At 47.3% G+C, this 25,122-nt stretch overlaps 1 protein-coding gene across 9 annotated transcripts in view; it reads left to right on the forward strand.

The window, feature by feature from the left end:
- Nucleotides 1–2,349: 2,349 nt before the first annotated feature.
- Nucleotides 2,350–25,122, forward strand: part of TRAK1 (trafficking kinesin protein 1) — a 106,614-nt gene continuing 83,841 nt past the window's right edge. For 4 of the 9 annotated variants that reach the window (XM_081246741.1, XM_081246742.1, XM_081246730.1 and 1 more), the window contains exon 1: nt 2,350–2,634. Coding sequence is in view for 4 of the 9 variants with exons in the window: in XM_081246732.1 (XP_081102858.1) it covers nt 6,255–6,345 (91 nt within the window). In the remaining 5 variants the exon portion in view is untranslated. Of the gene's footprint in view, nt 2,635–6,092; nt 6,346–22,653; nt 22,972–25,122 lie in introns of those variants that run through there. The other 5 variants (XM_081246732.1, XM_081246733.1, XM_081246734.1 and 2 more) reach the window with 5 other exon arrangements.

Consider the following 25,122-nt stretch of genomic DNA (forward strand, 5'->3'; position numbering starts at 1 on the left):
AAGAGATTTTTTTGAGTCAATTAATGCTCCTGAAAACGTTTGGTGTGTGTGTTTGTATACTTCTTTTTGGGGGAGGGGAGAGAATCTTCATATCCTTTGCCCATTTTTCTTCTTCTAGGCTTCAGGTTTGTGAATAACGTGTATTAATTTTAAGTGTCCCTGGTTTAATTTCACTGCCGTACCTACTTCAGCTTGTCTTCCCCACCTCTGAGTTCTTTTTGTCCATCTATTTAATAGTGATAGCTCACCAGGTGTGGTCTGAGTACCTGCAGCTGCTTGGGAAGAGTGGGGTCGTTATGTCTTTAAATATCTCAGAGTACCCTATAACAATAGCTTAATTGGTTCCCTTCTGGAAGGTCTTCTAGTCCACCCGCAGGCCTCTGCTGCCTAGAATATTTTGGGAGTTCTTGAGAATTCCAGGCTTTTCCTTACTGGGCGGCTTCTCCGTTTGTCTGTACTTGAATCTCTGAGGAGATGTCGATACAATTCCTGTTTTTTATCTCTGGTTCCCTATCACTTTTCACCAGGGACGTACAGGCTCCCGCACCTCTTCCTACTTTATTTTTTATTTTTTTGCGGTACGCGGGCCTCTCACTGTTGTGGCCTCTCCCGTTGCGGAGCACAGGCTCCGGACGCTCAGGCTCAGTGGCCATGGCTCACGGGCCCAGCCGCTCCGCGGCATGTGGGATCCTCCCGGACTGGGGCACGAACCCGTGTCCCCTGCATCGGCAGGCGGACTCTCAACCACTGCGCCACCAGGGAAGCCCACCTCTTCCTACTTTATATTTGTGTGTTCATTTTAGTGGGGGCAGGGAGTTTATCACCATTTACAATAGGAACTCTTAGTGTATTTTGGTAAATAACTTAATATTGAGGGCTGTAGTTTCCCTTCATCACTGACTACACCATGTTGAGTAAATCTCTGTTAACTTTCCTCTTTTTTCTCTTTTTTTCTTATTAGAAAAAAATGAACTGTAAATATATCATTACTAGAACAATAATTCTCAAACTTTCTTGGTCCCAAGAAAATGATTGAGGATCCCAAAGAGCTTTTGTTCATGTGTGTCACCTTGATTTACATATATTGTATTAGAAATCAAAACAGAAAATTTTAAACCACAAGGATTCAGAAGTACACATTCCCTTCGTTAACCTTCAGAACAAAGGTATCATCACACATCATGGAAGTCTCTGGAGAGCTCCATTGTACCATCTATGAGAGAATGATAGTGAAAGTACCTTAGAAAATCATTTTGACCTTGCAGACCGTTTAAACTGGTCTCAGGGAACCCCAGGGGTTCTCAGGCCACACTTTGAGAACTGTCCTGCTAAAGAATGTTTCTCAGGCTTTCTGTCTTGTTCATGATGGTCATGTTTGGCATTTTTTCTGGGTATATGTATGCATACCCACAGTATGTGGTATGTGGAGGTGGGCTGGGAGGAAAGGGGCCGTGGCTGAATTGAAAGTTAATGTCTAAGGCAGTAGCGCTCTCCTGAAATGTGTGGAGACATCTCTTGCATGTAGGTTTGCTGTTACTGGAGCCAAGTGGGGTTCTCAGTAGCCTCTGCCATGCACCATCCCTTTTCTAGCAGGTATTTTTTAGGCCCATCCAGATTTTATGCGGGGGTGTAGACCCTGGGTCAGGCCGATATTGCTGGAATGGCCCCTATAGAGAGTGACCTGCTAGTCCCCAGACCCTTAACCTGCTGCCCTTGGATTCCTGAGACCCTATGAATGGGATGATTTTCCTGAACCTGCGTGTGTTTTTTTGGCATACGGTCTGTAGTTTACATCATATTCTTAAAGAAGTCTTCTAATTTCATGCTGTAGCTTAAGGTTGGGGCATGCCTTAAAGCTCTTGGAGAGTTGAGAATATACGGTGGTTGGAAAGGGTTTAAATTCAATAAACAAAAAAAAGATGCCTTTTTTTTAGAGGGATGCATGTCTTCCCCAGGATGCTCATGCATAGCTCTTCCCACACTCCATGTGGCTGCCAGGTGACCTGGGTATGCTCATTTCAGGGTAGGTGTCATCATTTTAGCTGTGGTCCAGTCTGTTGATTTGCTTAGAGCTGCTTCAAGACAGGTTTCAGTTAGTAAATGAAGCCACACACTCTGTATTTTGTTCTGTACTGGTACCTGATTGGTTGAATGCAACTTCACTTGCAATTCTTTTATCGAAACTGAAGAATTCAATTGGAAGTACCTTGGCTTGAAGGAAACAGAATTTACAGTCTGATCCCACATCATCTCGGGGTCCTTATTCTCTGAAGATTCTGTTCTTTTTTTTTCAGAGACTCTAAGTCACTGAGCTCCTCTCTCTGGATTGTCCCGTAGACTCCCCGTGAGGAACCGCTGCTGGTGTGCCAGACCTCCTGGGGGCCGTCTGCCCGACTGCCCCTGACTCCGGCAGCGGGGTCCCCGATGGCAGTGGGCACCTCCCCGTGAAACCTGCCAAGCTGGACGCCACAGCTCTGCACGACGACACTTTGGCCAACTCCGTGCCCCCTTCGGAGGCGTGCAACCATGCAGTCCTAGGCTGCAGCCCGGGCATCCCTGAGGAACACTATGTAAGCGAGGCTGTGGAAGATGCTCCCGGCTGCAGAGGGTACCGGGATGCCTGCACCATCACTGGTAAGGGTGCCTCTCCCTGCCAGGGACGGGGGAAGTCAGTGAGGACCGGGGAAGGGTGGGGCCGAAGGAGTGGGTCCGGGGGAGGGATGTGGAGAGTGGGGAGGGACTACCAAAGTGCAAAGAGTCTGAGCTTTGGGATCATGAGACTGGCCATCCAGAACTGACTTGTCTGAGATGAAGACGGCACCTCATAGAACTGTCGTGAAGGTTAAAGACGGGATCACTGAACCTTGAGCAGCGTCCCTGGCCCGTAGCGGGGCTCAGTGTAGTTTGGCCCCTTGCCCCTCTCTCTGAGGCTCAGTTTCTTCAGACATAAGATAGGTGTAATGGAAATAACATGCCATGATGCTGTGCGCTGCAGCAGTGGGGAACTCCCTGCAGCGCCCTTTGTACACTGTCAAGTTTTGCACAGACAAAAACTTTGTCGACTTTTCCCAGTCATGCCTTCCCAGTGTCTTGAGAACAGGGTGCTCATCCCCCAGCACACTGGCAACATCTACTATTCAGGCACATTGTAACGGAGCCCTCGCTTGTGTCTTTCCTCAAGGGATCATTGAGACAACTGCTTGGAGCCAGCCCAGGAGGCAGCTCTGAGTGGGAATGGTGTGTAGTTTTTCCCTGTTCTCTCTCCAGTTAGGCATTGAGGGCCCCCAGCCCCACCCCATGTCAAGGGCTTCCTGGGTGTGAGGGGCTTGGAGGTGCCGGGATCCCAGCCGAATGCCTGGGTGCTGAACCCCTGAGCTCCCGATTGCACCAGGGGCCTCCCCTCCACTTGTGCACTAAATCCTACCGCTGCTTGCCTGTCCCCTGAAGGACACGCTTCCGGCCCCCGCCCTCTGTCTACTACACCATCCGTTTCTCCTTGCTCCTGGATCTTTCCTGTTAGCACAAAAGCATGCTACCATCTCTCCCTTCTTAAAAAGAATCCTTCTTTGCTCTGCTTTCCCTGCAGCCAGCGTCTGTGTCTCTGCTCTTGGGTTTGCTCTGTTTTTCCTCCTGTTTTTCTCCCGTGTCTGCCGCGAGCAGGCTTGTGACCCCACTGTGCCCCCAGTGCTGATGGCCTCATTTGGTTCAGGGGTCCATCCTTAGCCTTTTCAGCAGGAGTTGACACTGCCGACCACCCCCTTCTCCTGGAAATACAGTCCTCCCTTGGTTTTGGGTCCCGACTTTGCTAGCTGCTCCCCTCTGGGAACCTTGGGGGCCCCGGGGCTCAGCCCTTCACTCCCTCGGGTACCCCATGCCCTACGTGATCTCACGCGGGCTCCGGGATTTAGAATCTGCTTCTACACTGAGCGCTCTCCAGTTCCTGTCCTCAAACTAGACCTTTGCCCCGAAGGCCAGATGTGTCGGTCTGACTCCCCATAACAACACTTTCACCTGGACGCCTGATGGGCATCTCTGACTAACTTGGCCAGAAATGAACTCCTGATGTCCCCCTCTACCTGCTTTCTTTGCGGTCTTTCTAAATGGTACTTATATCCTTCCAGTTGCCCAGGCCAGAAGCCTTGGAAGCATTCATGACCTCTGTATTTCTTTCAGACCCTGGTTTGCTGGGAAGTCTGTTGACTCTTTGTTCCCAGCGTGTCCAGAGTTTGACTGGTTCTCCCCAGCCCCACAGTAACTACCGTGGTCTAAGCCACCTTCATCTCACGCCCGGATCATTGCAGTGGGCTCCAAACTGGGCCTCCTGTTTCCCTTCTTCCCTCTGTGCAATCCAATCTCTGCCCAGCCAAAGGAGTGGCTTTTTATTTTTTCTTTTTCTTTTTATTTATTTATTTTTTTTGCGGTACGCGGGCCTCTCACTGCCGCAGCCTCTCCCGTTGCGGAGCACAGGCTCCGGACGCACAGGCTCAGCGGCCATGGCTCACGGGCCCAGCCGCAGGAGTGGCTTTTTAAATACAACGTCAGGTGTTTTAACTCTTGTGCTCCAAACCTCCAGCGGGCTCCCTTCTGACCGTGGCCTAAGTGACAGGGCTCCCTGTGCCCCTTTGACCTATCTCCTCTTCACTCACTCCATTCCGGACACACTGGCCTCACTTATCCTTGGATACCCCCGGAACATCCCACCTCAGGGCTTTTGTTCTTGCTGCTGCTCAGCACCTGGATCGCCTTAACCCTAGATGTCCTCCCGATTCCTTCTTTACTTTCTCCAAATGGCATTTCCTTAGAGGCCTTTTGTGACTCCCCTGCATAGAGGGTGGTCCATACCCACCTTCCCCATCTCCCTTACCTGCTTTAGCTGTCTCCCCATACTTAACTGTGAGTACTACATGTTTGTATTTCGTTGACCAAACTTGCAGTAGAATAGAAACTCGCTAAGGGCAAGGACTTTGGGCACCACCGAGTCCCAGTGTCTGAAGGAGCGCCTGCCTGTGGCCAGTGCTCCATTGCATCCCCATTAAGTGGAGACTGTTGTCCTGTTTTTACAGGTAAAGAGACTAAATCAGGAAAGGTTCAGCATCTGGCCTAAGATCTTGAGCTCTAAGGGGCGGGGCTTGCATGTAGGTCATGACCCCTGGGGTATGTGTTCCCTGCCACCTGCCCCCCCCAAACCAAGGAATACTGTCCAGTTGGGTGGGGACGTAGATGAGTGAGTGGAAGTAGGCTCTGCATAATGGTTACACCAGTGAGAAGCACAGCACATGGGAGAGCATCAAGGAGGGTGCCTGGGTGAGCCTTGGAGGGGAAAGGATCCGGGACACTAGGAGGGCTTCTCGGAGGAGGCAGTGTCCCAACTGCATCTTCATTTGTCTAAACACATGGGCTAATCACTGGGATTCTAGTGGCATCTGTGCCAGTGAAATCCGGGAAACATTTAGCTTGTTAAAGTAGTTTCTCTTTGAACGTGACAACCGAGGGCAAAGTCATGGCAGAATTGCAGTGCTGAAACTTCAAAGGCTATGGGGCATGGTCACTGGGGGTTCTTTGCTGGAACATCTGTCGCAGGCACCTTAGGACGGCTGAGAAACAGCTCGGTGTGGTCATGTCTGGCAGTGGCTTGGTAAACAGGAGTGTAAACACGGACACTGTTACGTGTTTAAGGTGCAGCCAGACAACGCAGAACACGCTCAGGTTAAAGTCTTACGTGTCGGTCACTGAGAGGAAGACACAAAACAGAAAACATTTTCCAGAGATCTGGAGTTTCTCTGAGAATGCGTATGTGGCCTCCAAGGGCTTTGCCAAGTGCAGTCCTGGGAGACCGTTTGGCACCCGGCCTCTAATAAACCCACGCCACCCACAGTTCCTGGGGAGCGCTGAGATGAACAACAGGCTTTTTGTTCCTCTTTAATTTTTAGGCAAAGCCCAAATGCCCATCACAAAGCCCTGCTCCCCCTCTCTCTCCCCTTATCCTCAACCTAGGGATATCACATTTTGGGGTGCGTCATTTTCTGCTTGGGGCAGTTTAACAAGATGAGCCGATAGGGTGCCCATGCTGCCTCTAGTTACGTAACCCATTGTGCTTCCAGGGCAGCGAGTAGTCTTAGGATTTGCCCCGACAAGCAAGCTCAGAGAACTGCTGAGTAGGTGCAGAAGCTGGCTGTGCTGAGGTGCTGCCTGGGTTGGGTGCTAATGGGGGATCGTTCTTTGCTCTGAATTGCTGTTGGAGTTTCTTTCTGCACATGGCATTGGTATTTCAGTTTGGGCAGCCCGTGAGGGCCCAGCCTCTGCCAAGACTCTGCCCAGGCAGGCTCATTCGGACAAGCTCATGTGGTAAGTGTGTTTACCGGGCATATCCACTGTTGCTTTTCTTTGTGAAAGTTGTGGCCGGAAGGGTGAAAAGGCCACCGGGAAGGTTGTTTCTCCCCTATTCTGTTTGGCTTGGCAGGTTGTCCTTGGACCTGGGGTGGGGAATTGCAGTATCGAGTTATTGACAGGCAGAGCGGAGGGACCTCGGAGGCTGCTCACCCCTCAGCCCCTCATCCAGGCTCAGGGGAGGCAGGTGACCCCTGCAGGGCCATGAGCAGTGGGTCTGAGTTGGGACCAGGCTTCTGGACTCCACCACCTTGCTCTTTGAAATTCTCTGCAGCGGCTGACCACAATCTCTGAGGCCCCTTCTGGCCTCTCCTACTGATTTTCCTGATCCTGTGTCTTATCCTGGTTTCTTAAAGCTTCACCTGGTGTCTGGGTCAGCAAGGAATTTTTCAGGAGGTGAAGAACAGAGTCAGGCAGGGTGTCTCCCCCTCTCCTTCCCTCTTTTCTGCCCCACTTTTCTTTTTTTCTGTACTAACTGTGCTTGGCCCTGTACCTGCATCCACACCCCGGTGACGGCAAGCTTGCTAATCAGTTCTGCTCTGGCTTGTCTCTTGATGTGGGGCTGACGTTTCTCCTCACTTCCTCCAGGCTGATCAGAGTCTGATGATTGATGACCCATCTGGTTTCTGTCCTGTCTATATGCTGTTACTCACAATCTGCTGGGCCACAAACCAGTGAGTTCCTCAGAGGCATGAGCTCCTCTTGCCCTGTTCTATTCAGTTTTAGGTTTCAAGACAGATGAGACTCTGGATGGGAGATAATGGAAATGCTGTGGGGCGTGTGTGTGTGTGTGTGTGTGTGTGTGTGTGTGTGTGTCTGTCTGTCTGTCTGTCTGTCTGTGTATTTAAAGTATTTTCAGGCTTGTTCAATAATTCTGTTCAACTAGCATCTGTTCGAGGCCAACTTTTTGCTGGTGTCCGTAGATGAGCTCTGGTCTCTTCCTCAGAGCCCTGGAGGTGGGCAGAGGTGGAAATGATGCGCTGTGACCCCGGACAGGATTGCTGCCACTATGCTTATGGGAACTGTCCCGTCTGGTGTCCTTGTCAACACAGGGCCACCATTTCAGATTTGTTCCTTTTCTATCACTGATTTAAAGCCATCAGAGTTGATGATTTGTCCTCTGAAAACATGCTCAAATTAAAGTATTATGGACTTCTTTTATGAATTGAATGTAAAATCTTGCTTGTCAATTCCTGTCTAGTATAAAATTTTTACTGTGTTTTCCATTGAAAATGTATGATGTAAATGGTACTTACTTGGCTAAGTGAAACAGAAAAGAATGGACAGTGAAACATCCCTTCTTTCACAGAGGGAGAAAACGTGAATTAGAATCTAGGGAATTACAAATTTTTTTCAAATTTATAATTTAGAAATGTTCTTTGCTTCCTCTCTCAGTGGAATGACCCCTATTTAGCAGTTGGTTTGTTTTTGCACATGCAGTGCAGGAGGAGGGCCTTGTTATGCTGATTTTAGAGCTAACACTTAATCTTCAGCAAAACACAAAACATTCACATTTGCCTTTTAAACATGCTGTAAATGATTTTGGGAGTTACCAGCTGACCTTGCTTCTCCTCCATCCCTCATCCTTAGGTGAGTGGATAGAGTATTTATCACACAAGGTTTTGACATATACTGTAAAATTTAGTTAAAATGTATTAGTAAGATTCTTGACATGTGATTGGGAGGCTACAGTTGCAGGTGCCTGCTATATTTTTATCCTCCTAATTGGTTTCGTTCTGAATTTGAAGCAGGTTATGTATGTATTTATTTATTTATTTTTTGCGGTACGTGGGCCTCTCACTGTTGTGGCCTCTCCCGTTGCGGAGCACAGGCTCCGGACGCGCAGGCCCAGCGGCCATGGCTCACGGGCCCGGCCGCTCCGTGGCATGTGGGATCTTCCTGGACCTGGGCATGAACCCGTGTCCCCTGCATCGGCAGGCGGACTCTCAACCACTGCGCCACCAGGGAAGCCCTGAAGCAGGTTTTTAATGCACCTAATGTATTGGTGTTAGTCTTTGCCTACTTTAAACCATTTTAGGAAGCTGGCAAATAATAAATTACAATAAAAATAAAGAGTAATCTTATTAAAGAATTGATCAGGGGTGCTTTGCAGGGGCTTCAGAACATTGATCCCAGCCACAAATAGTATTCCTAAGGGTGTTTTTTTAGATGCCAAGTTTTCATAATGGATTTACATTAATTTGTTTTGCAAGTATTAGAGCAAGTGTCACTTCACACACACTTTGTTCCAGATGCTCTTTAGTGGGACTGGAGCGGCCAGACGTGGGCCTCTGCCGTCAGCACCCTGTTTGTCCCACTCTGTGGAGGTTTGCTGTAGGGGCTTTCCAGGGATTCAGCAAGAGAGGGTGCTGGGTGTGCCTTGCAGCTGGGTTTGGATGTTCTCCCAGCCACACAGTTCACTGGTGACTCTGGGACTCATGGCCCAGAGAAACTTGACTTTCTTCTCTGATGTCTGATCTTGTGTGAACGTTGACAAACTTGAGCAAATCAAGTGAAACTATTATGAACAGAAACTTTGTAACTGTAATTAGACCTGGAACAAATCAAATTTCATAAATCTTGTATTAGTCAGGGCTTTCCTGAGAAAACCAACAGGATATATATATATATATATATATATATATATATATATATATATATATAAAATATTACGTATATATATCATATTATAAGGAATTGGCTTACACAGTTATGGAGGCTAACAAGTCCCAAGATCTGTAGTTGGCAAGTTGGAGATCCAGGGGAACCAGTGGTGTAATTTCAGTCCAAAGATTAGCAGGCTCGCCATCCTAGGAAGAGGCAGTATTTCAGTTTGAGTCCAAAGGTAGGAAAAAGCTGTTGTCAGCTGGAGGGCAGTCAGGCAGGAGGAATTCTGTCTTACTCGAGGGAGAGTCAGCCTTTTTGTTCCATTCAGACCTTCAATGGATTGCATGAGGCCTGCCCACATCATGGAGGGGAATCTGCTCTACTCAGTCTACCGATTTAAATCTTAATCTCATCCAAAAACACCCTCACAGAAACACCCAGAATAATGTTTGGCCAGATATCTGTGTACCCCATTGCTCAGTCAAGTTGACAGCCATCACAGATCCTAGCAATGGCTGACACTTATTGAGTAGTTGCTCTGTGCCTGGCAGGCTTCCAGGCACTGCTCTGGAAACTCACTTTTTTCTCAGCACAATTCTGCCAGGCAGGTACTGTTACCACCCTTACCTTTAAGGAGGTGCAGAGTGGGGTGGCCTGTCCTCTCATGTAAGCCAGGCATCCTTGGGTTTACAATCCAGTAGTGTTGTTTTCTGACCCTATTTAACTTCCTTCATTGTGGATTTTTCTCTTCTAATAATTTCATTTAACTAGGGTTTTAAATGATGAAAGTAACATATGCAAATGGTAAAACTTGGAATTGTACCAAAGCTTAGTCAACGTAGGGTAACAGTCACTCTTCCATCTGTACAGTTTAACCATTAAAAAACATCATTCCAGGAGGTTTTTATGCACATAATTCCTTTTCTAGAAATACACAAATGGGACCATACCATATACCCTAATCGGCATTAAAAAAATTAACTATTACTTATGGTTGTTTCATTACAGTACATAGAATATTGCCTTATACTTTGCAATGGCTCCATAGTCACTCGTTTGGCTGTATCATTATCATCTCCATTTATTCAAACCAGCTGTTCTCAGACATTTTTTTATAACAAACATTGTGTAGTTCCTCCTTTATTAATCAGAAATTAATAGGTAACGAATCCCTCTAAATACATCATCTTAGAAGAACGAGTGTAATGCCTTACTGTAATGTAAAGGAGAAACTAAATTAAAATGATGGAGCCTGGATTCTGATTGTAGCTGTGTGGACCTGGCCTCATTAGGATATGTAGTGAGCAGGCAGGCACTGCCCCTGCAGACAGGGTTGCTGTGCAAGTAGCAGCTATGAGGGCAGGGAGTTGATCATACTCGCCACTCAGCGACCAAAAAAGAGCCTCTGTTTTTGTCAATCCCCTCTTGACGGATGCTTTAAGTTGTTTCCAGTGTTTGTTTGTTTTTTTTGTTTTGTTTTGTGGTACGCAGGCCTCTCACTGTTGTGACCTCTCCCGTTGCGGAGCACAGGCTCCGGACGCGCAGGCCCAGCGTCCATGGCTCATGGGCCCAGCCGCTCTGCGGCATGTGGGATCTTCCCGGACCGGACCGGGGCACAAACCCGTGTCCCCTGCATCGGCAGGCGGACTCTCAACCACTGCGCCACCAGGGAAGCCCCAGTGTTTGCTTTTTAACAGTGCTCCAAGGAACAGCGTTCTTGCATGTACATCTTTTGGGTCACTTATCCTGCATGTCTGTGGGCTAACAGGAAATGTGCATTTAGGATTTTGTGTGCATCACAGCACGGCCCTCCAGAGAGCCTGCACCCATTAAGTGCCCAGCATCCATGTGGGGAAGTGGCAGTCTCTGAGTTTGATCAACCATTTTCATCATGGTTAATCAGGTAGTCATAAAAAATGGTATTTCATCTTATTTTGTTTCTTTTAAATTATGAATGAGTCTCTGCCTCCTTTCTGTTCTATTTCATTTTCTGAAAACAGCCTGTTTTTTGTCTTTGCTCATTTTGCTAGTGGGTTGTTGGCCTTTGAGAGGTATTCTTGAGATTTCGTTGTGTGTACAGAGGGTAGGGCAGTGTGCCAGGTTGAGATTCTTTTATATTTCGGAAGAGGAAAAAACGTCTTGAAAATAGTTACACAGATGACGATTTAACTATGACTATGTTTGATATTCACAGAAGTACAGGGTGCTAAGAGATTGTATAAAGGGGATTTCTGCAGTGGCATTTCTTTCTCTTTTTTTTGGCCATGCCACATGGCTTGTGGGATCTTAGTTCCCTGACCAGGGATCCAACCCAGCCCCTTGGCAGTGAAAGTGCAGAGTCCTAACCACTGGACCACCAGGGAATTCCCTGAAGTGGCATTTCTAAGAAGGTTTCTGTGGGAAAGTAGTCTTGGCAGAAGGATAAGTAGGAGTTAGCAGGGAGGGAGAGAGGGAAAGAGCATTCCAAGCAGTGAAAATAGCATGAGCAAAGGCCCTGTGGTGGGAAGATACTGTGATAATAGTAGCTAACATTGATAGAGCACTTATTATGTGCTAGACACTGTCCTAAACACCTTTTGTGTCTAACTTCATTTAATTCTCATCTGTTAGTTATCTCTTGCTGTGTAACAAACTTCCGCAAACCTTGGCAGCTTGAAACAACAAACATTTATAGTTTCACATATTTCTGTGGGTCAGGAATTGAGGAGTAGCTTAGCTGGGTGGCTCTGGCTCAGGGTCCCTCACGATGCTGCCGTCAAGGTGAAAGCTTGCACCGTGGAAAACAGTCTGGTAGTTCCTCAAAAGGTTCAACATACTAGTTACTGTTTGACTTACCAGTTCTACTCCTAGTTATGTACCCAAGAGAAATGAAAACATAATTCCACACACAAAACTTTATGTGAGTGTTCCAAGCAACATTATTCACAATAGCCAAAAAGTAGAAGCAACCCAAATGTCTATCAACTGATGAATGGGTAAACAAAATGTGGTATATTCATACCATGGAGTATATATAGTTCAGGAATAAAAAGCAGCGAAGTACTGATACATGCTATGGCATGGATGACCCTTGGGAACAGTATGCTCGGTGAAAGAAGCCAGACACAAAAGGTCACATGTGAAATGTCCAGAATAGGGAAATTGAATAGAGATAGGGGCCAGCAGGCTTTCTGGTTCCAGAGGGCGCTCTTGGAGAACTTTTACTTTCAGTTTTCCTTTCTTCTCTCCTTTTCTTCTTTCTTCCTCTCACCACTGCATCCCCCTCCTTCTCTCCCCCTCTTTCTTTTCCCTCCCACGCCTTTTCTCTCCTCCGTGCTACCTGTCTCCCCACCTCCCTACTGCTTCCCTTCTCTCCTTCCTTTCCCTGTTCTTCCCCTCCCCCACTGCATAAAAAGAAACAGTTACAGTTTTTAATTTTTTGCCTTGTAGAAAAATTTTACAACGGAGGTGGATCTGGGTTGGTGAAGACTTGGTAAGCCTTGCCATCCCGTTCAACCAGAACCTCTTAGGTAAAGACAGCAGTTTACAGGCAGTGCTGCGTTCATGTTCTTTAGTGTTTTCCAGCATGTGGGAGAGGTGAGGTTGGCCTGTGGTAAAGCTGGCCCTTTCCCTGTAGTGTCTTAGGTAACAGGCTTCCTGTGATAATGAAGGGCTTTGTAATGCTCATTGGGAAACTCGGGGGGGGGGGTTTGTCGTGAAGATGTGAGCTTGCAGGTGAGGGGATGGAGGGAGGAGGGCCTGTCTCACTCTGCCTGCAGTCCCTGTGCGGGACATCTTCTGAATTCTTAGGTGGAGGTAAACGGGCAGGGAGAGGAATGGAGTGAAGAGGAGGCCTGAAGGCTTGGAGTTCTGGGAGTCTTCGGGAGGGAAGTGACCTCTGGGAGAGGAGGAAAGGAGAGAGGACCAGCCCGCTCCCGCTCTGGGCACCTGGGAGCTGCACAGAGGCTGTGTTACCCTAGTTTCCCGCCCAGGGAGAGGCTGTTTCAGACCCTACCCAGCCCATCGGACTTCCCTCCCTGGCACCCCTGGGCACCGTGCTGGAGGAGGAGATGGGGTGCCGAGCGCGGTGAGCCTGGGAGCCCATGGCATTCTAGGGCTCTCTGTCTTCCCATCATGCTTTGTGATTACCCCTCACCCCCCGGAGCCCAGCTGCAGGGCAGAGTAAGGTGGACTGTTGGTTTTGTGCAGAATTGGGTTTTGTCCTGTGGATGCCATGTAAGTACCACAGAGGGAGGGAGGGAGGGAGGGAGGGAGGGCTGTGGGATTGAAGCTGGATGGGAAGAGACGATGGAGGCAATATGGGGGATCAAGGGGAGGGGGTCTTGAAAACTGGGAGGACTGGGGGTTGTGGGCAGGGAGGGAGATGTGTGGATTGCAGATTTCAGAGGTGGCTGGCAGAGAGGGAGCAGGGGTCCAGGAGTTGAGCGGTGGGGAGTTGGACGGTGTTTGGCTTGGAGGTGATGTGCCCATCACGTCATGGGGATGATGACTGCAAGCCTGATGCCGCAAGGGGACGGACTGGGCAGTGGACAAGTGAGCACAAGCCAGGGGCAGCGTGAGTCTTGTCGACTTAAAAAATATTCACAGGGCTTCCCTGGTGGCGCAGTGGTTGAGAGTCCTCCTGCCGATGCAGGGGACACGGGTTTGTGCCCCTGTCCGGGAAGATCCCACATGCCGTGGAGCGGCCGGGCCCGTGAGCCATGGCCGCTGAGCCTGCGCGTCCGGAGCCTGTGCTCCGCAACGAGAGAGGCCACAACGGTGAGAGGCCCGCGTACCGCAAAAAAAAATAAATAAATAAATAAATAAATAAATAAATAAATATATATATATTCACAGCCTAACAATTGAGAGTTATGTTTTATTTGGTGGGAATTTTTAGGACTTCAAGCCCAGAGGCAGCATCTCAAGTAACCCTGAGAGAACTGCTCCAAGGAGGCAAGGGGAGAGCCAGGTTATATAGAAGTTTTGCAACAAAGGGCAGGTAGTCTGAATGTCAAAAGAATATCATTAAGGGACTTCCCTGATGGTCCAGTGGGTGAGACTCTGCGCTCCCAATGCAGGGGGCGTGGGTTTGACCCCTAGTGTGGGAACTAGAGCTCGCGTGCATTCCGCAACTAAGAAGAGTTCGCATGCCAGAAGACCCCGTGCAGCCAGAATAAATAAATAATAATTTTAAAAAAGATAATTGTTAATTAAAAACAAACAGATATCCCAAGTTAAGGACTTTAGCGCTTTTCTATGTATGGGAAGATGCAAGAGTCTGGGCTCACTGAAATCATTCCTTTGATAATGCACCTCAGCTATCTGGGACCAGTATCCTGCGTTTTCACATCCTGAGTTTGCTCAGGGCTCACCACAGGGAGTGGCTGCAGTCTGATGGCTGCTAGATGACAGGTATTCTTTTCAGCCCTGAGTTTCCTCAGGGCTCACGGTAGGGAGTGGCTGCTGTCTGAAGGCTGCTAGATGGCAGGTATTCTCTTCCTTCCTGAGTTCCCTCAGGGCTCACCAGCTCACTGTCTGGTGGTGGCTGCAATCGGTGATGACTGTGACATCCTTTGTTTACCGATATGGCAGGCAGTATTCCATTTTTCAGTCTCAAGCTAGCAAGGACTTTTAAAGGCAGGTGGAAGAAAATGAACTGGTATGGCCAGAGGAGCCAGAGATTGCCAACACGAAGCCCAGACCCCCAGAGAGTCAGCTTAGGGCAAGACTCGAATTGCCCTCTTCCAGGAGGTTTTCAGCCCCAAACTGGATTTTGATCTGCATGATGGACCATGCATGTGGGTCATGTTTTTGGTGGGAGAGAAGGAAGGTCTTGCTTCTTAATGGTTAGAAACATGATGAGGAGGCAGAGCCGACGGGCATGGGAACCCTGACCTCCCTTCTCTGCTTTTGGTAGGAATTCAGTTCTCACACCCAACCCAACACGTTAGATTTCAGTGTACCTGATAAATGTAACTATACTTTTTTTCTGGTGTTGAAAAAACCTCACAACAGACAACTCAGGTTGTCGTTAACTGTAGGTTTGAACTCCATCGCTCAGTGCTATTTCAGTTCTATTTAAGGAGGGTTTGTGGAGAGTAGAAATGGGAAGGGGCAAGTCTGAGTCTGAGGCAGGCCTGGAAGTACTGTATTCTGGTGTCCTCTCCTCCCTTTGTCTGGGACCTGAGGGAGGGTGTGAGCCTGCGCAGGTGCAGATGCAGCGCCACCTAGTGGGCCAGGGGAGCACTAGCAACTGGAGTGGCAGCCTTAACCTTGAGACCAGACACCTGCAGTGCCTTGGGTTTGCAACTTTTTTGAAAGGGATTGGAGGAGAGAGGTGTTATTTGTCTAGAGAGTATGACAGGTAGGGCCGGCAACTTTAAATGTGTAGAACAAAAGAGATCTGCTCCCATCTCTTCTCCTGCCTTGGTCCATCCCACTTTTATTTTATTTTATTCCTATCTGCCATTTGCTGGAGTTAATTCCAGGAGTTGTTTTTTAAGGGAGAGTGTTATGAAAGCCAAGAGTGGCCACGTCTTTCTTGCTTAGACTACTTGTTAGGAGATCCTGATGATGATGGAATGTCAGTCCTATGCAGTGAACTTTATCCTGCTAGTTTTCGGTGGCCGTACTTTACGTGCCTTTAAATTGGGTGTGTGTATTAGTTAGGTTTTGCTGTAGAAATGCTAGGTAACAAACAGCTCTCAATTTCACAGTGGCTACTGCAACATTTACTCCTTGCTCTTTGTCTTAAGTTTCCATGCCTGAGCTTCAGTTCAGGTCTGCTTCACTTGTCTCATTTGAAGATTTGAGATGACAGGCAGCAGCTGTGTAGGGCCGTGTTCTTCTCCTGGCAGAGGACAGGAGCTCAAGGGGACAAATGTAACCACACAGGCACAGTCAGAGCCTCTGATTGGACATGCAGTAAGTGACACATTCCATTGGCCCAGGGAAGTTCCATGGCCTGGCTCAAGGTCACTGAGTTACGAAATGGTACTTCATTCACAGTGAACCATAGCAAGGGTGGGGAGTGAGGGAAAATCAGCCTGGATTTTAGAAGACCCTCAGGTAGCAGTAATGGTCTTGAATGGCACAGGCATGTAGGTGGTCTTCAGGAAAACCCCTGAAGTGGCGTCAGTGACCTTTAAGCCCTTTGCCTAGTCTCTTAGCTCTGCTGGACTAGGGAACTCAGTGGGGGTGGGTAGGGGAAGGACCTGGGCTCCGATGGCCTAGAGTAGGGGCTAGCAGACTTAGCCCTGAAGGGCCGGAGAGTAAATATTTTAGGTTTGTCAGTTCTGTGGTCTCTGCTGTTGTAGCCACAGACAATACCTAAAGGAATGGGCGTAGCTCTTTTCCAATGCAATTTTTATTTATAAAAACAGGCAGGGGGCCAAATTTTACTGTGGGCTGTAGTTGGTGGACTGCTGGTCTAGACCTTCAAGCCCTGATCTGTATCAGGACTTCAACTTAACAATAAGAGAGAAATATCCCTTTTTAGCTGAGAAGCCAAAAATAAAAATTCAAAGGACTCCTGTTGGGTCCAGTAATAGCCCATTCCCCTCAGCATTGTTAAGCCGTGAACAGTTGTTCCATATCGTTGGAGTCTCCAGGCAGCCAGAGTTTATTGTTTCTAAGCATGAAATCTCATTTTGCTTGACCCATTTTCAGTAGAAATGGCAGTGAAGGGTATTAGAAGTTCCTTGGGCTTTCCTAGGATGATAGGGAAGGTGATTTAACCTTTTGGATGGATTCAGATGTGTCTTTCTTGAACAGTGTTTGGCAGGAGATTTGGAGATATACCCAAGGGTGGTAGATGTGCCCAGAGGCCTTTTTTCACATTCCTTGTGGTTACATTTTTTGTGTATGAGTAACCGCTTCATTGAGATAGAATTCATCCATTTACAGTGTATAATTTGATGGTTTTTAGTATGTTCACAGGGTTGTGCAATCATCACCACAGTCAATTTTGGAACATTTTCATCACCCCAAAAAGACACCCCAGGCCCTTTAGCTGTCACCCAGCCATACACTCACATGTCTCCCAGTGTGGCTGCATTTTTTTTTTTTTTTTTTTTGCGGTATGCGGGCCTCTCACTGTTGTGGCCTCTCCCGTTGCGGAGCACAAGCTCTGGATACGCAGGCTCTGGCCATGGCTCACGGGCCCAGCCTCTCCGCGGCATGTGGGATCCTCCCGGACTGGGGCACGAACCCATGTCCCTGCCTCGGCAGGCGGACTCTCAACCACTGCGCCACCAGGGAAGCCCTGCATTTTTAATAAGCTTTCAGAAAGTCGCTTTTTGGTTTCTGCTGTCCTTGTTTTTCTTGGCTCATCCCTGACGTTGGGAAGCTGAGCAAGGGATCTTGAGTGGTCATCTGTGCTATTCAAGTGCACACCTCAGAGGAACTTTAACTACTCCTGACACTTGTGTATCATACATACGTCACCTGATGAGATAACTTTAAATTTTTTTCCTTTATTTATTTATATTTAGCAAAGGCTTATATTTCTTCATTTGTATTCTTCTTTGTAGGAGGTTATCCTTTGTAATTTTCTACATTTTGAATTTATGTTTGTGTTGGTTTGAAACCTGATTCAAGTAACGTGGAATCGTTTCACGCCCAGGTTTTATTGTTTCATATGTTTTAACTGTTTATTATCAGGCTGTAGTGATCTGTTTTTGGATGAGTTTGAAATCTTTTAATATCCAGATGATCTCATGTGATGTTTTGAAAAAGTAACCATTGTTCATTTATAAACAGAATTTCCTGTTCCGGAAGTTAATTTAGATTAACAATAAGACAGTTGACTGCATTGAATGGTAGAGGCACAGTAGGAATTTCGGGTTCACAAAATTTTGTTCTATTAATAAAATGAAGTTTCTGTGATTTGGCACATAAGTCTTTATCTCAAAGTTTATCCCTAATGCTAACTGACTTCCATTGTTCCTTGGTAAGGGCTGACTTTGGGGAGGAGAGGATAGACAGAAGGATTGGGCCCTGAACTCTGGCAGCTGCTCAGGCTGCCTTGAAGGTCTTTGAGAGTCTGACTATAAATATTGGGTGTAAATATTTTTGGAAACCAGAAAGCAAAGGTTAAGTGTAAAGAGTTAATAATTTGAAAACAGGAAATTGGATCTGAATCCCCAGATTAGAGCAACAAAACCCAAGAGGTGGGAGGAAGATTAGTGAGATGAAGTATAAGCAAGTTATCCTATTTTTGCTACAGATAATGAGAGAAATACAGATTTACCTCCTAGTAATTTAAAGGTAACTACCTGTATCAGCAAGGCTTAAGCTTAGCTGCATAGAACAGTGCCTTCACCTGATAGGATTTATTTTTCTTTCACGTAAAAGAAGTTCAGAGGGAGGCTCTGCAGTGCTGGTGTGGCCCTCCTGTCCTAAAGGCCTGGGCTCCTCCTGTCCTTCATTTCCACCATACTCGTGGTTTCTATCCTTCAGGTCACCTCATGGTCTTAGAAGGCTGCTGAAGCTCCAGCTATCATGTCCAAGTTCCAGGCTGTAGGAAGGCAGCCTTTGGGAAAGCCTCACCATACCATTGCTTAAATCTCAATGGCCAGAACTTAACGCTCTTGGTCATACCTTGCTACGAGGGAGGCTGAGAAATGTAGACTTCCCAGGTCTTTGATGCTAAGGAAAGTTGGAGAGTATGGGTGGTTGGGAAGCCACTAGCAGTGTCTACCATGCCTCTTTGATATGATATCATAAGGTGTCATATCTTAAAGATAGAGTGTGGGGCTTCCCTGGTGGCGCAGTGGTTGAGAGTCCGCCTGCCGATGCAGGGGACACGGGTTCGTGTCCCGGTCCAGGAAGATCCCACATACCGTGGAGCAGCTGGGCCTGTGAGCCATGGCCGCTGAGCCTGCGCGTCCGGAGCCTGTGCTCCGCAACAGGAGAGGCCACAACAGTGAGAGGCCCGCGTACTGCAAACAAACAAACAAACAAGCAAAAAACAAGGTAGAGTGTGGGGCTTCCCTGGTGGCACAGTGGTTGAGAGTCTGCCTGCCGATGCAGGGGACACAGGTTCGTGCCCCAGTCTGGGAAGATCCCACATGCCGCGGAGCGGCTAGGCCCGTGAGCCATGGCCACTGAGCCTGGTCGTCCAGAGCCTGTTCTCCACAACGGGAGAGGCCAGAACAGTGAGAGGCCCGTGTACCACCAAAAAAAAAAAAAAAAAAAAAAGATAGAGTGTGAACCTTCCAAATCAGTGTTTCCTCGTCTTTCACAACATGACCCCCATAAGAAAATGATGATGTTTGCATAGCTCAAAGGTTAAATGGTGATGGTAACTCATAGCTGGAGGCCACCCTGCATAGTGCCTGCCACCCTCCATTCCTAGCACTTGGAGGAAACTCTGCCCTAAATCACTAGGGAAAAAAAAGAGAATCTGGTGACACATATTCTATAAAACAAAAGACAGGTAACTAACGGAACCTCAAGAGAGTAGAACCACCAGGAGGCAGGACAAAAGTAAGATCAGTCACGTCTGACATTTGAAGACAAAGTCTCTGAATGGGTCAAAAGTAAAGCTTTAGCGATGTGCTATGTTTTAGGAAGTCTCAAAGCAAAGTACTCAAGAGAGTGGAAGTTGGGAGGAGGAGGACAATTTAGAGAAAAGAGAGTTACACGGAGGAATTATTTAATCAGTGAGACCAGAGGGCCAGAGGCAGCATGGGTGGTGGCTATGGCTGTGGCCAATGGGTCCAGACTCTGTGTGAGAAAGCCAGGTCTAATACTTAACATGTGATGTGGGTCCAGTTACTTAACCTCTGTGCCTTAGTTTCCCCTTCTGTAAAGTGGGGATGATAATAGTCTCCACTCTTAGGGCTGTGGGGAAGTTTAAATGAGTCAGTGGAGATAAATGCTTGGAGATGGTAGCATCCATAAATATTTGCCATTATTATTGCTGTTGTTTGTTATCATTATAGAAAGTACAGCTGGATCCCTATATAGCTCCTTCAAACCCAATAAATTCCAGGTGATTCAAAGACAGAATGTTAAGAATGAAGCCACAGAAGTGCTAAAAGTAAATATTGCTGGATATTTTCGTAATCTTGAGATGGGGAAGGCCATCCAAAGGCTAGGATTACAAAGAAAATGATCAAGGGGATATTAAGAGGTACAAACTTGTAGTTGCAAAACAAATGATTTACGGTATGAAATGTACAGTGTGGGGAGTATAGTCAGGAGTTTTGTAAATCTTTGGTTGGTGACACACTGTGACTAGACCTGTCCTAGTGATCATTTTGAAATATATAGAAATATTGAATTACTGTGTTGTGTAACAGGAACTAACATAGTGTTGTAGGTCAATTGTACTTCAGAAACAAACAAACAAAAACTCATAGAAACAGAGATCAGATTTGTGGTTACCAAGGGGGGGATGGGGGCTTCGGGGGAGGGAGAGCTGGATGAAGGCAGTCAAAAGGTACAAACTTCCTGTTATAAGATAAATAAGTACTAGAGATGTAGTGTACAACATGATAAATATAATTAACAGTGTTGTTTGTTATATATGGAAGTTATTGAGAGTAAATCCTAAGAGTTTTCATCACATGGAAACAATTTTTTCTGTCTCTTTTATTTTGTATCTATATGAGGTGATGAATGTTCCCCAAACTTATTGTGATGATCATTTCAATGATATATGTAAGTCAAATCAGTATGCTGTCCACCTTAAACTAACACAGTGCTGTAACTCAATTATATCTCAGTAAAACTGGTGGAAAAAAATTTGACTGCACAAAAATTAAACCTTATACAGGCATTCTTGCTGTAACACAATATACTTGCTTCTGAAAAACTTTGTGTTCTACAAAATGGGACACTAGGGCTTCCCTGGTGGTGCAGTGGTTGAGATTCCCCTGCCGATGCAGGGGACACGGGTTCACCCCAGTCCAGGAGGATCCCACATGCCGCGGAGAGGCTGGGCCCGTGAGCCATGGCCACTGAGCCTGTGCATCCGAAGCCTGTGCTCCGCAACGGGAGAGGCCACAACAGTGAGAGGCCCGCATACCGCAAAACAAAACAAAACAAAACAAACAGGAGTTATGTGAAACCGTACTGGGAGATAACATGAGTAGAGTGGTCATCGTTTATTTATTTTAAAAAAATAATGGTAAAACATACATAACATAAAGTTTACCATTTTAGCCTTTTTTTTTTTTTTTTGGCTGCGTTGGGTCTTTTGCTGCGCGCAGGCTTTCTCTAGTTGAGGCAAGCGGGGGCTACTCTTCACTGTGGTGCGTGGGCTTCTCATTGCGGTGGCTTCTCTCGTTGTGGAGCATGAGCCCTAGGCGCACGGGCTTCAGTAGTTGTGGCTCGCGGGCTCTAGAGTGCAGGCTCAGTAGTTGTGGTGCACGGGCTTACCTGCTCTGAGGCATGTGGGATCTTCCCGGACCAGGGCTCGAACCCAGGTCCCTTGCATTGGCAGGTGGATTCTTAACCACTGCACCACCAGGGAAGCCCGATTTTGGCCATTTTTAAGTGTACACTTCACCTTGTTTTGCACACATCACCTCTGTAAATCTCCAGAACTTCATCATCTTCCCCAGATGCAACTGCACCCATTAAACACAGATTCCTCTTCCCCCCTCCTCCAGCCCCTGGCAGCCACCTTTCTGCGTTCCGTCTCTGAATTTGATTCCTCCAGCAGCCCCCATAGGAGGATTCAGTGTCTGTCCTTTTGTGACTGGCTTGTTTCACTTGGTGTAACGTCCTCAAGGTCCATCCATATTGTAGCTTATGTCAGAATTTCCTTCCTTTGTAAGGCTGAATAATATTCCATTGTACATATCTACCACATTTTGTTATCTGTTCATCCACTAATGGACCCTTGGGTTGCTTCTACATTCTGGCTATTGTGATAATGCTACTATGAATACGGTGTACAAATATCTGGTCAAGTCCCTGCTTTTACTTCTTTTGGGTATATACCTGGAAGTGGAATTGCTGGATCATATGGTAATTCTGTTTAACTTTTCAAGGAACCTGGTTATGCATGTTAACTTTTCAAGGAACCTGGTTATGCATGTTTTTAACTTTATCAGATATGTACTATAAACACACTTATGTATTTTGCACTTCAGATTTTTTAGATTCTGCTCTTATTTTTAATCCCATATGGGAGATTACTTGTTTGAGGGTCATGACAGAATTTTGGTTCTCCAAACATGCTGTCAAACCGTTTACTGCAAGTGTCGTTCCAATTTCCACCAGCTCCATCTGTCTAAACACTAATTCAGCTGTGAGCACATTAATTACAATCACACTGACACTGGCTATTTTCATGTAAATATTTTCGCCTGGTAATTTAATAATTATAAGATATATAATATGTACGCTTTTAAGAGAAATTATCAAGAAAATTGGAAAACCAAAGTATTTTTTTCTATTTATTTCCTAGTAAAACAAATTCAAATGAATATTAATCCACCCCACCCCACCCCATTTTTTGAGCGTTTTCCTGCAGGTTTAACTCTTAAAATTAACACATTAATTTTTCCTTTTAAAATAAAATTTCTGTGCAGTTCTAACTTTATGTCTTAGTGTTAGAATCAATCTATCCTGTAATGTGGTATCGTCTGCTTTTGTAGATTTCTGTGCCAAGCCCATTGGAGTCACTATTTCTGCAAAACACTGCGATCAGTTTGACATCCGGGGGCCTCCATAGCAGGGTCCTTCTGACTTTGCTTTGTCCCGCCTCTTCCTGCCCTCCTGTTGCACAGCACGCTGGCGAGTCTGAGTGGACGGGGCCACATTCAGTTGCACAAGGTGGCGCTTCAGCCTCGTGTTGGAGACCCTGCTTGTGAAGGCGGCCGCTGGGCGGCTCGGCCGTCTCCGTTTGTGCCGCTGTCACGGGGAGCTGGTGTCGTGTGTCATCAAGCCACAGCTCAGAACCTGACACCCCATCTGTGGGGAACTGAACCGGGGTCATTGTTTATCTTTTTTCTTAGAAAGAGTCACTTCTGGTGGCAGGTAAGGCCACGGCCCTTCCAGTGTCAGGTTTTGTTTCTGTCTCTGAATCCTGATTTCCTTGGCCTTTCTGCTTCCATGCGAGTGCCTCTGGAGACACCGGTTACTGCTTACAGCGAGGCATCGAGAAAGAGAAGAGAAATCTTGTCCCCGTCATGTCCCTGTGGGGCTGGAATGTGAGCAGGAGGTAGTGTGTCGGGAGGTGAACTTAGGATGGTGGGGACAGGAAAGCATCAGGAGTCCTGGCGTCCAGTGCCAACACTGCTCAGCCATGAGACCTCGCCCAGGGGGCCTCACCTCTGGAAGGGCCTCAGTGTCCCTTTCTGTAAGTGGAAGGGCTGAGAGAGGCTGGCTTGGGTGTGAGCTCACGCTAGCCCTGGGGAGGGGTCTGAGAAGTCTCGGGTAGAAGTGGGGAGAGGGCAGGTGCGTGGGAGGGATAGGCGAGGGGACCACGTTGCCCTTTTAGACCATTTGAACGTTGAGCCACAGGCCTTATTTATCAATTTTTTTTAAGAAAGCAAATTTAGTTAATGAAAATCACAAGGGGCTGTCAACTCTCAAATGCTGATGGGCAAGATCCCCCTGGAGAACTTGATGTAAAAGCCAGCTCCTGGATCCCACCCTCATAGATCCTGGCAGAGAAGGCCTGTGGTAGAACCGAAGGAGCATATAAAGAGCCCATTACAGAAGTGCTGTCTGCCCCGGGGCACCATCACCCCAGACTCAGTTCTCGGGAGGGTCCCCCAGTTCTGCTGAAATGCCCACAGACGAGTGAAGGGAGGAGAAATGCTTTCTTGCAGGTTCCTTCCCTAGGTGATCCTCTCTCAAGGGGCAGAGAGTAGCAGCGAGTCGTGTGTGGATTAGAGTTGGGGGGACGGTGTCGGGGGACAGGGGTGTGTGTGCAGTGGGCTCAGCCACTTCCGAGTGGTGGAATGACTTGGGCTCCTCGTATAACCTTTGGGACCTTGGTTTCCTGGTTTGTAAATGTGTTCCTGCTTTTCACCCTGCACTGCCTACTGGTTTGTGAGAGCAAGTGAAATGCAAGAATAGATACAAGTGGTTTGTATCATTCAGCAAAATGTTTATTGAGCCTTTACTGGTTACTAGGCAGGGTGCTGGGTAAACAGTGGAGAATGTCAGCCTGCGGGGTGGTCCTGCCGCTTCCTTAGGCTCCTGGTACGGGGGCCATGCAGTGGACCGTGCCTCGGTCTCACGTCTGTTACTGGCTGCTCTGTGACATTCAGCCACCTCCTCAGCCTCTCTGAGTGCAGCCCTCTTCTATTAAATGACGTGGTTGAGCCAGTAATTTCTAGTTCTAAAGGTCCCTTTGTAGTTGGTGAAATCACAACTTTTATGGTATTCTAGAGAATAATTACTAACACTGAGTTCCCCAACAAAGCTTAGGTGAGACTCTTTACTATGTGACCCTATGATAGCGAAGAATTTTCCAGAAGGACGTCTGGCAGATAGCAGTTGCAAAGTATCACGTGTGTCCCTGGCACCAGTATGGCCTGTGTGTGAGTCTCTGAGCTCATGCCCTTTAATCCTAATAACTCATGAAAAAGGCGTTGTTTTCAAGTCTGTACAGAATGATTTGCAGGTGGCTGAGTAGGTGAGCTGTCTTGTCTTGTGAAGACTTTAAAACATGGCTATGGGTTTGCAGTCACTGCCAAGGTTAATGGGTAATGACAGGGGCTTACGGACCCTAGCCAGAAGTTCTTCAAGCACAGGCTGGGGTCACGTTCTTTGCTTGTCACCTTTAGTGTAGTCTGGAACCTTCTCCCAAGGCCCAGAGTTAGACACCAGGATGGGAAACCCCGGCGTGCAAACCGGAGGCACATGTGTTTAATTTGACCTCAGGTATTTACAGAATTCTCAACTAGCGTCCAACATTTAAAAATCAGGGAATCTTATGTAAAAATACAGATCCCCGCCCTCTCAGAAGGAGTCGGCATATCCAGGTGCTATGGGCCCCCCTCGGTGGAGGCAGGGTGTGCTGGGAGTGGCGGCCACCCCCAGACACAGCCCTTGGTCTGGTGGCTCAGAGACATTTTGGGTAGAAAAAGAGCTTTTCTGCAACCTGATGCCTTTGTTCTACAGATGGAGAGACAAAGTCCCAGATAAACCAAGACGTGACTTGCGGGTGACATGGCG

The sequence above is a fragment of the Mesoplodon bidens genome (genome assembly GCF_964165515.1).
Source record: "Mesoplodon bidens genome assembly, chromosome: 10".
Classification (NCBI taxonomy): Eukaryota; Metazoa; Chordata; class Mammalia; order Artiodactyla; family Ziphiidae; genus Mesoplodon; species Mesoplodon bidens.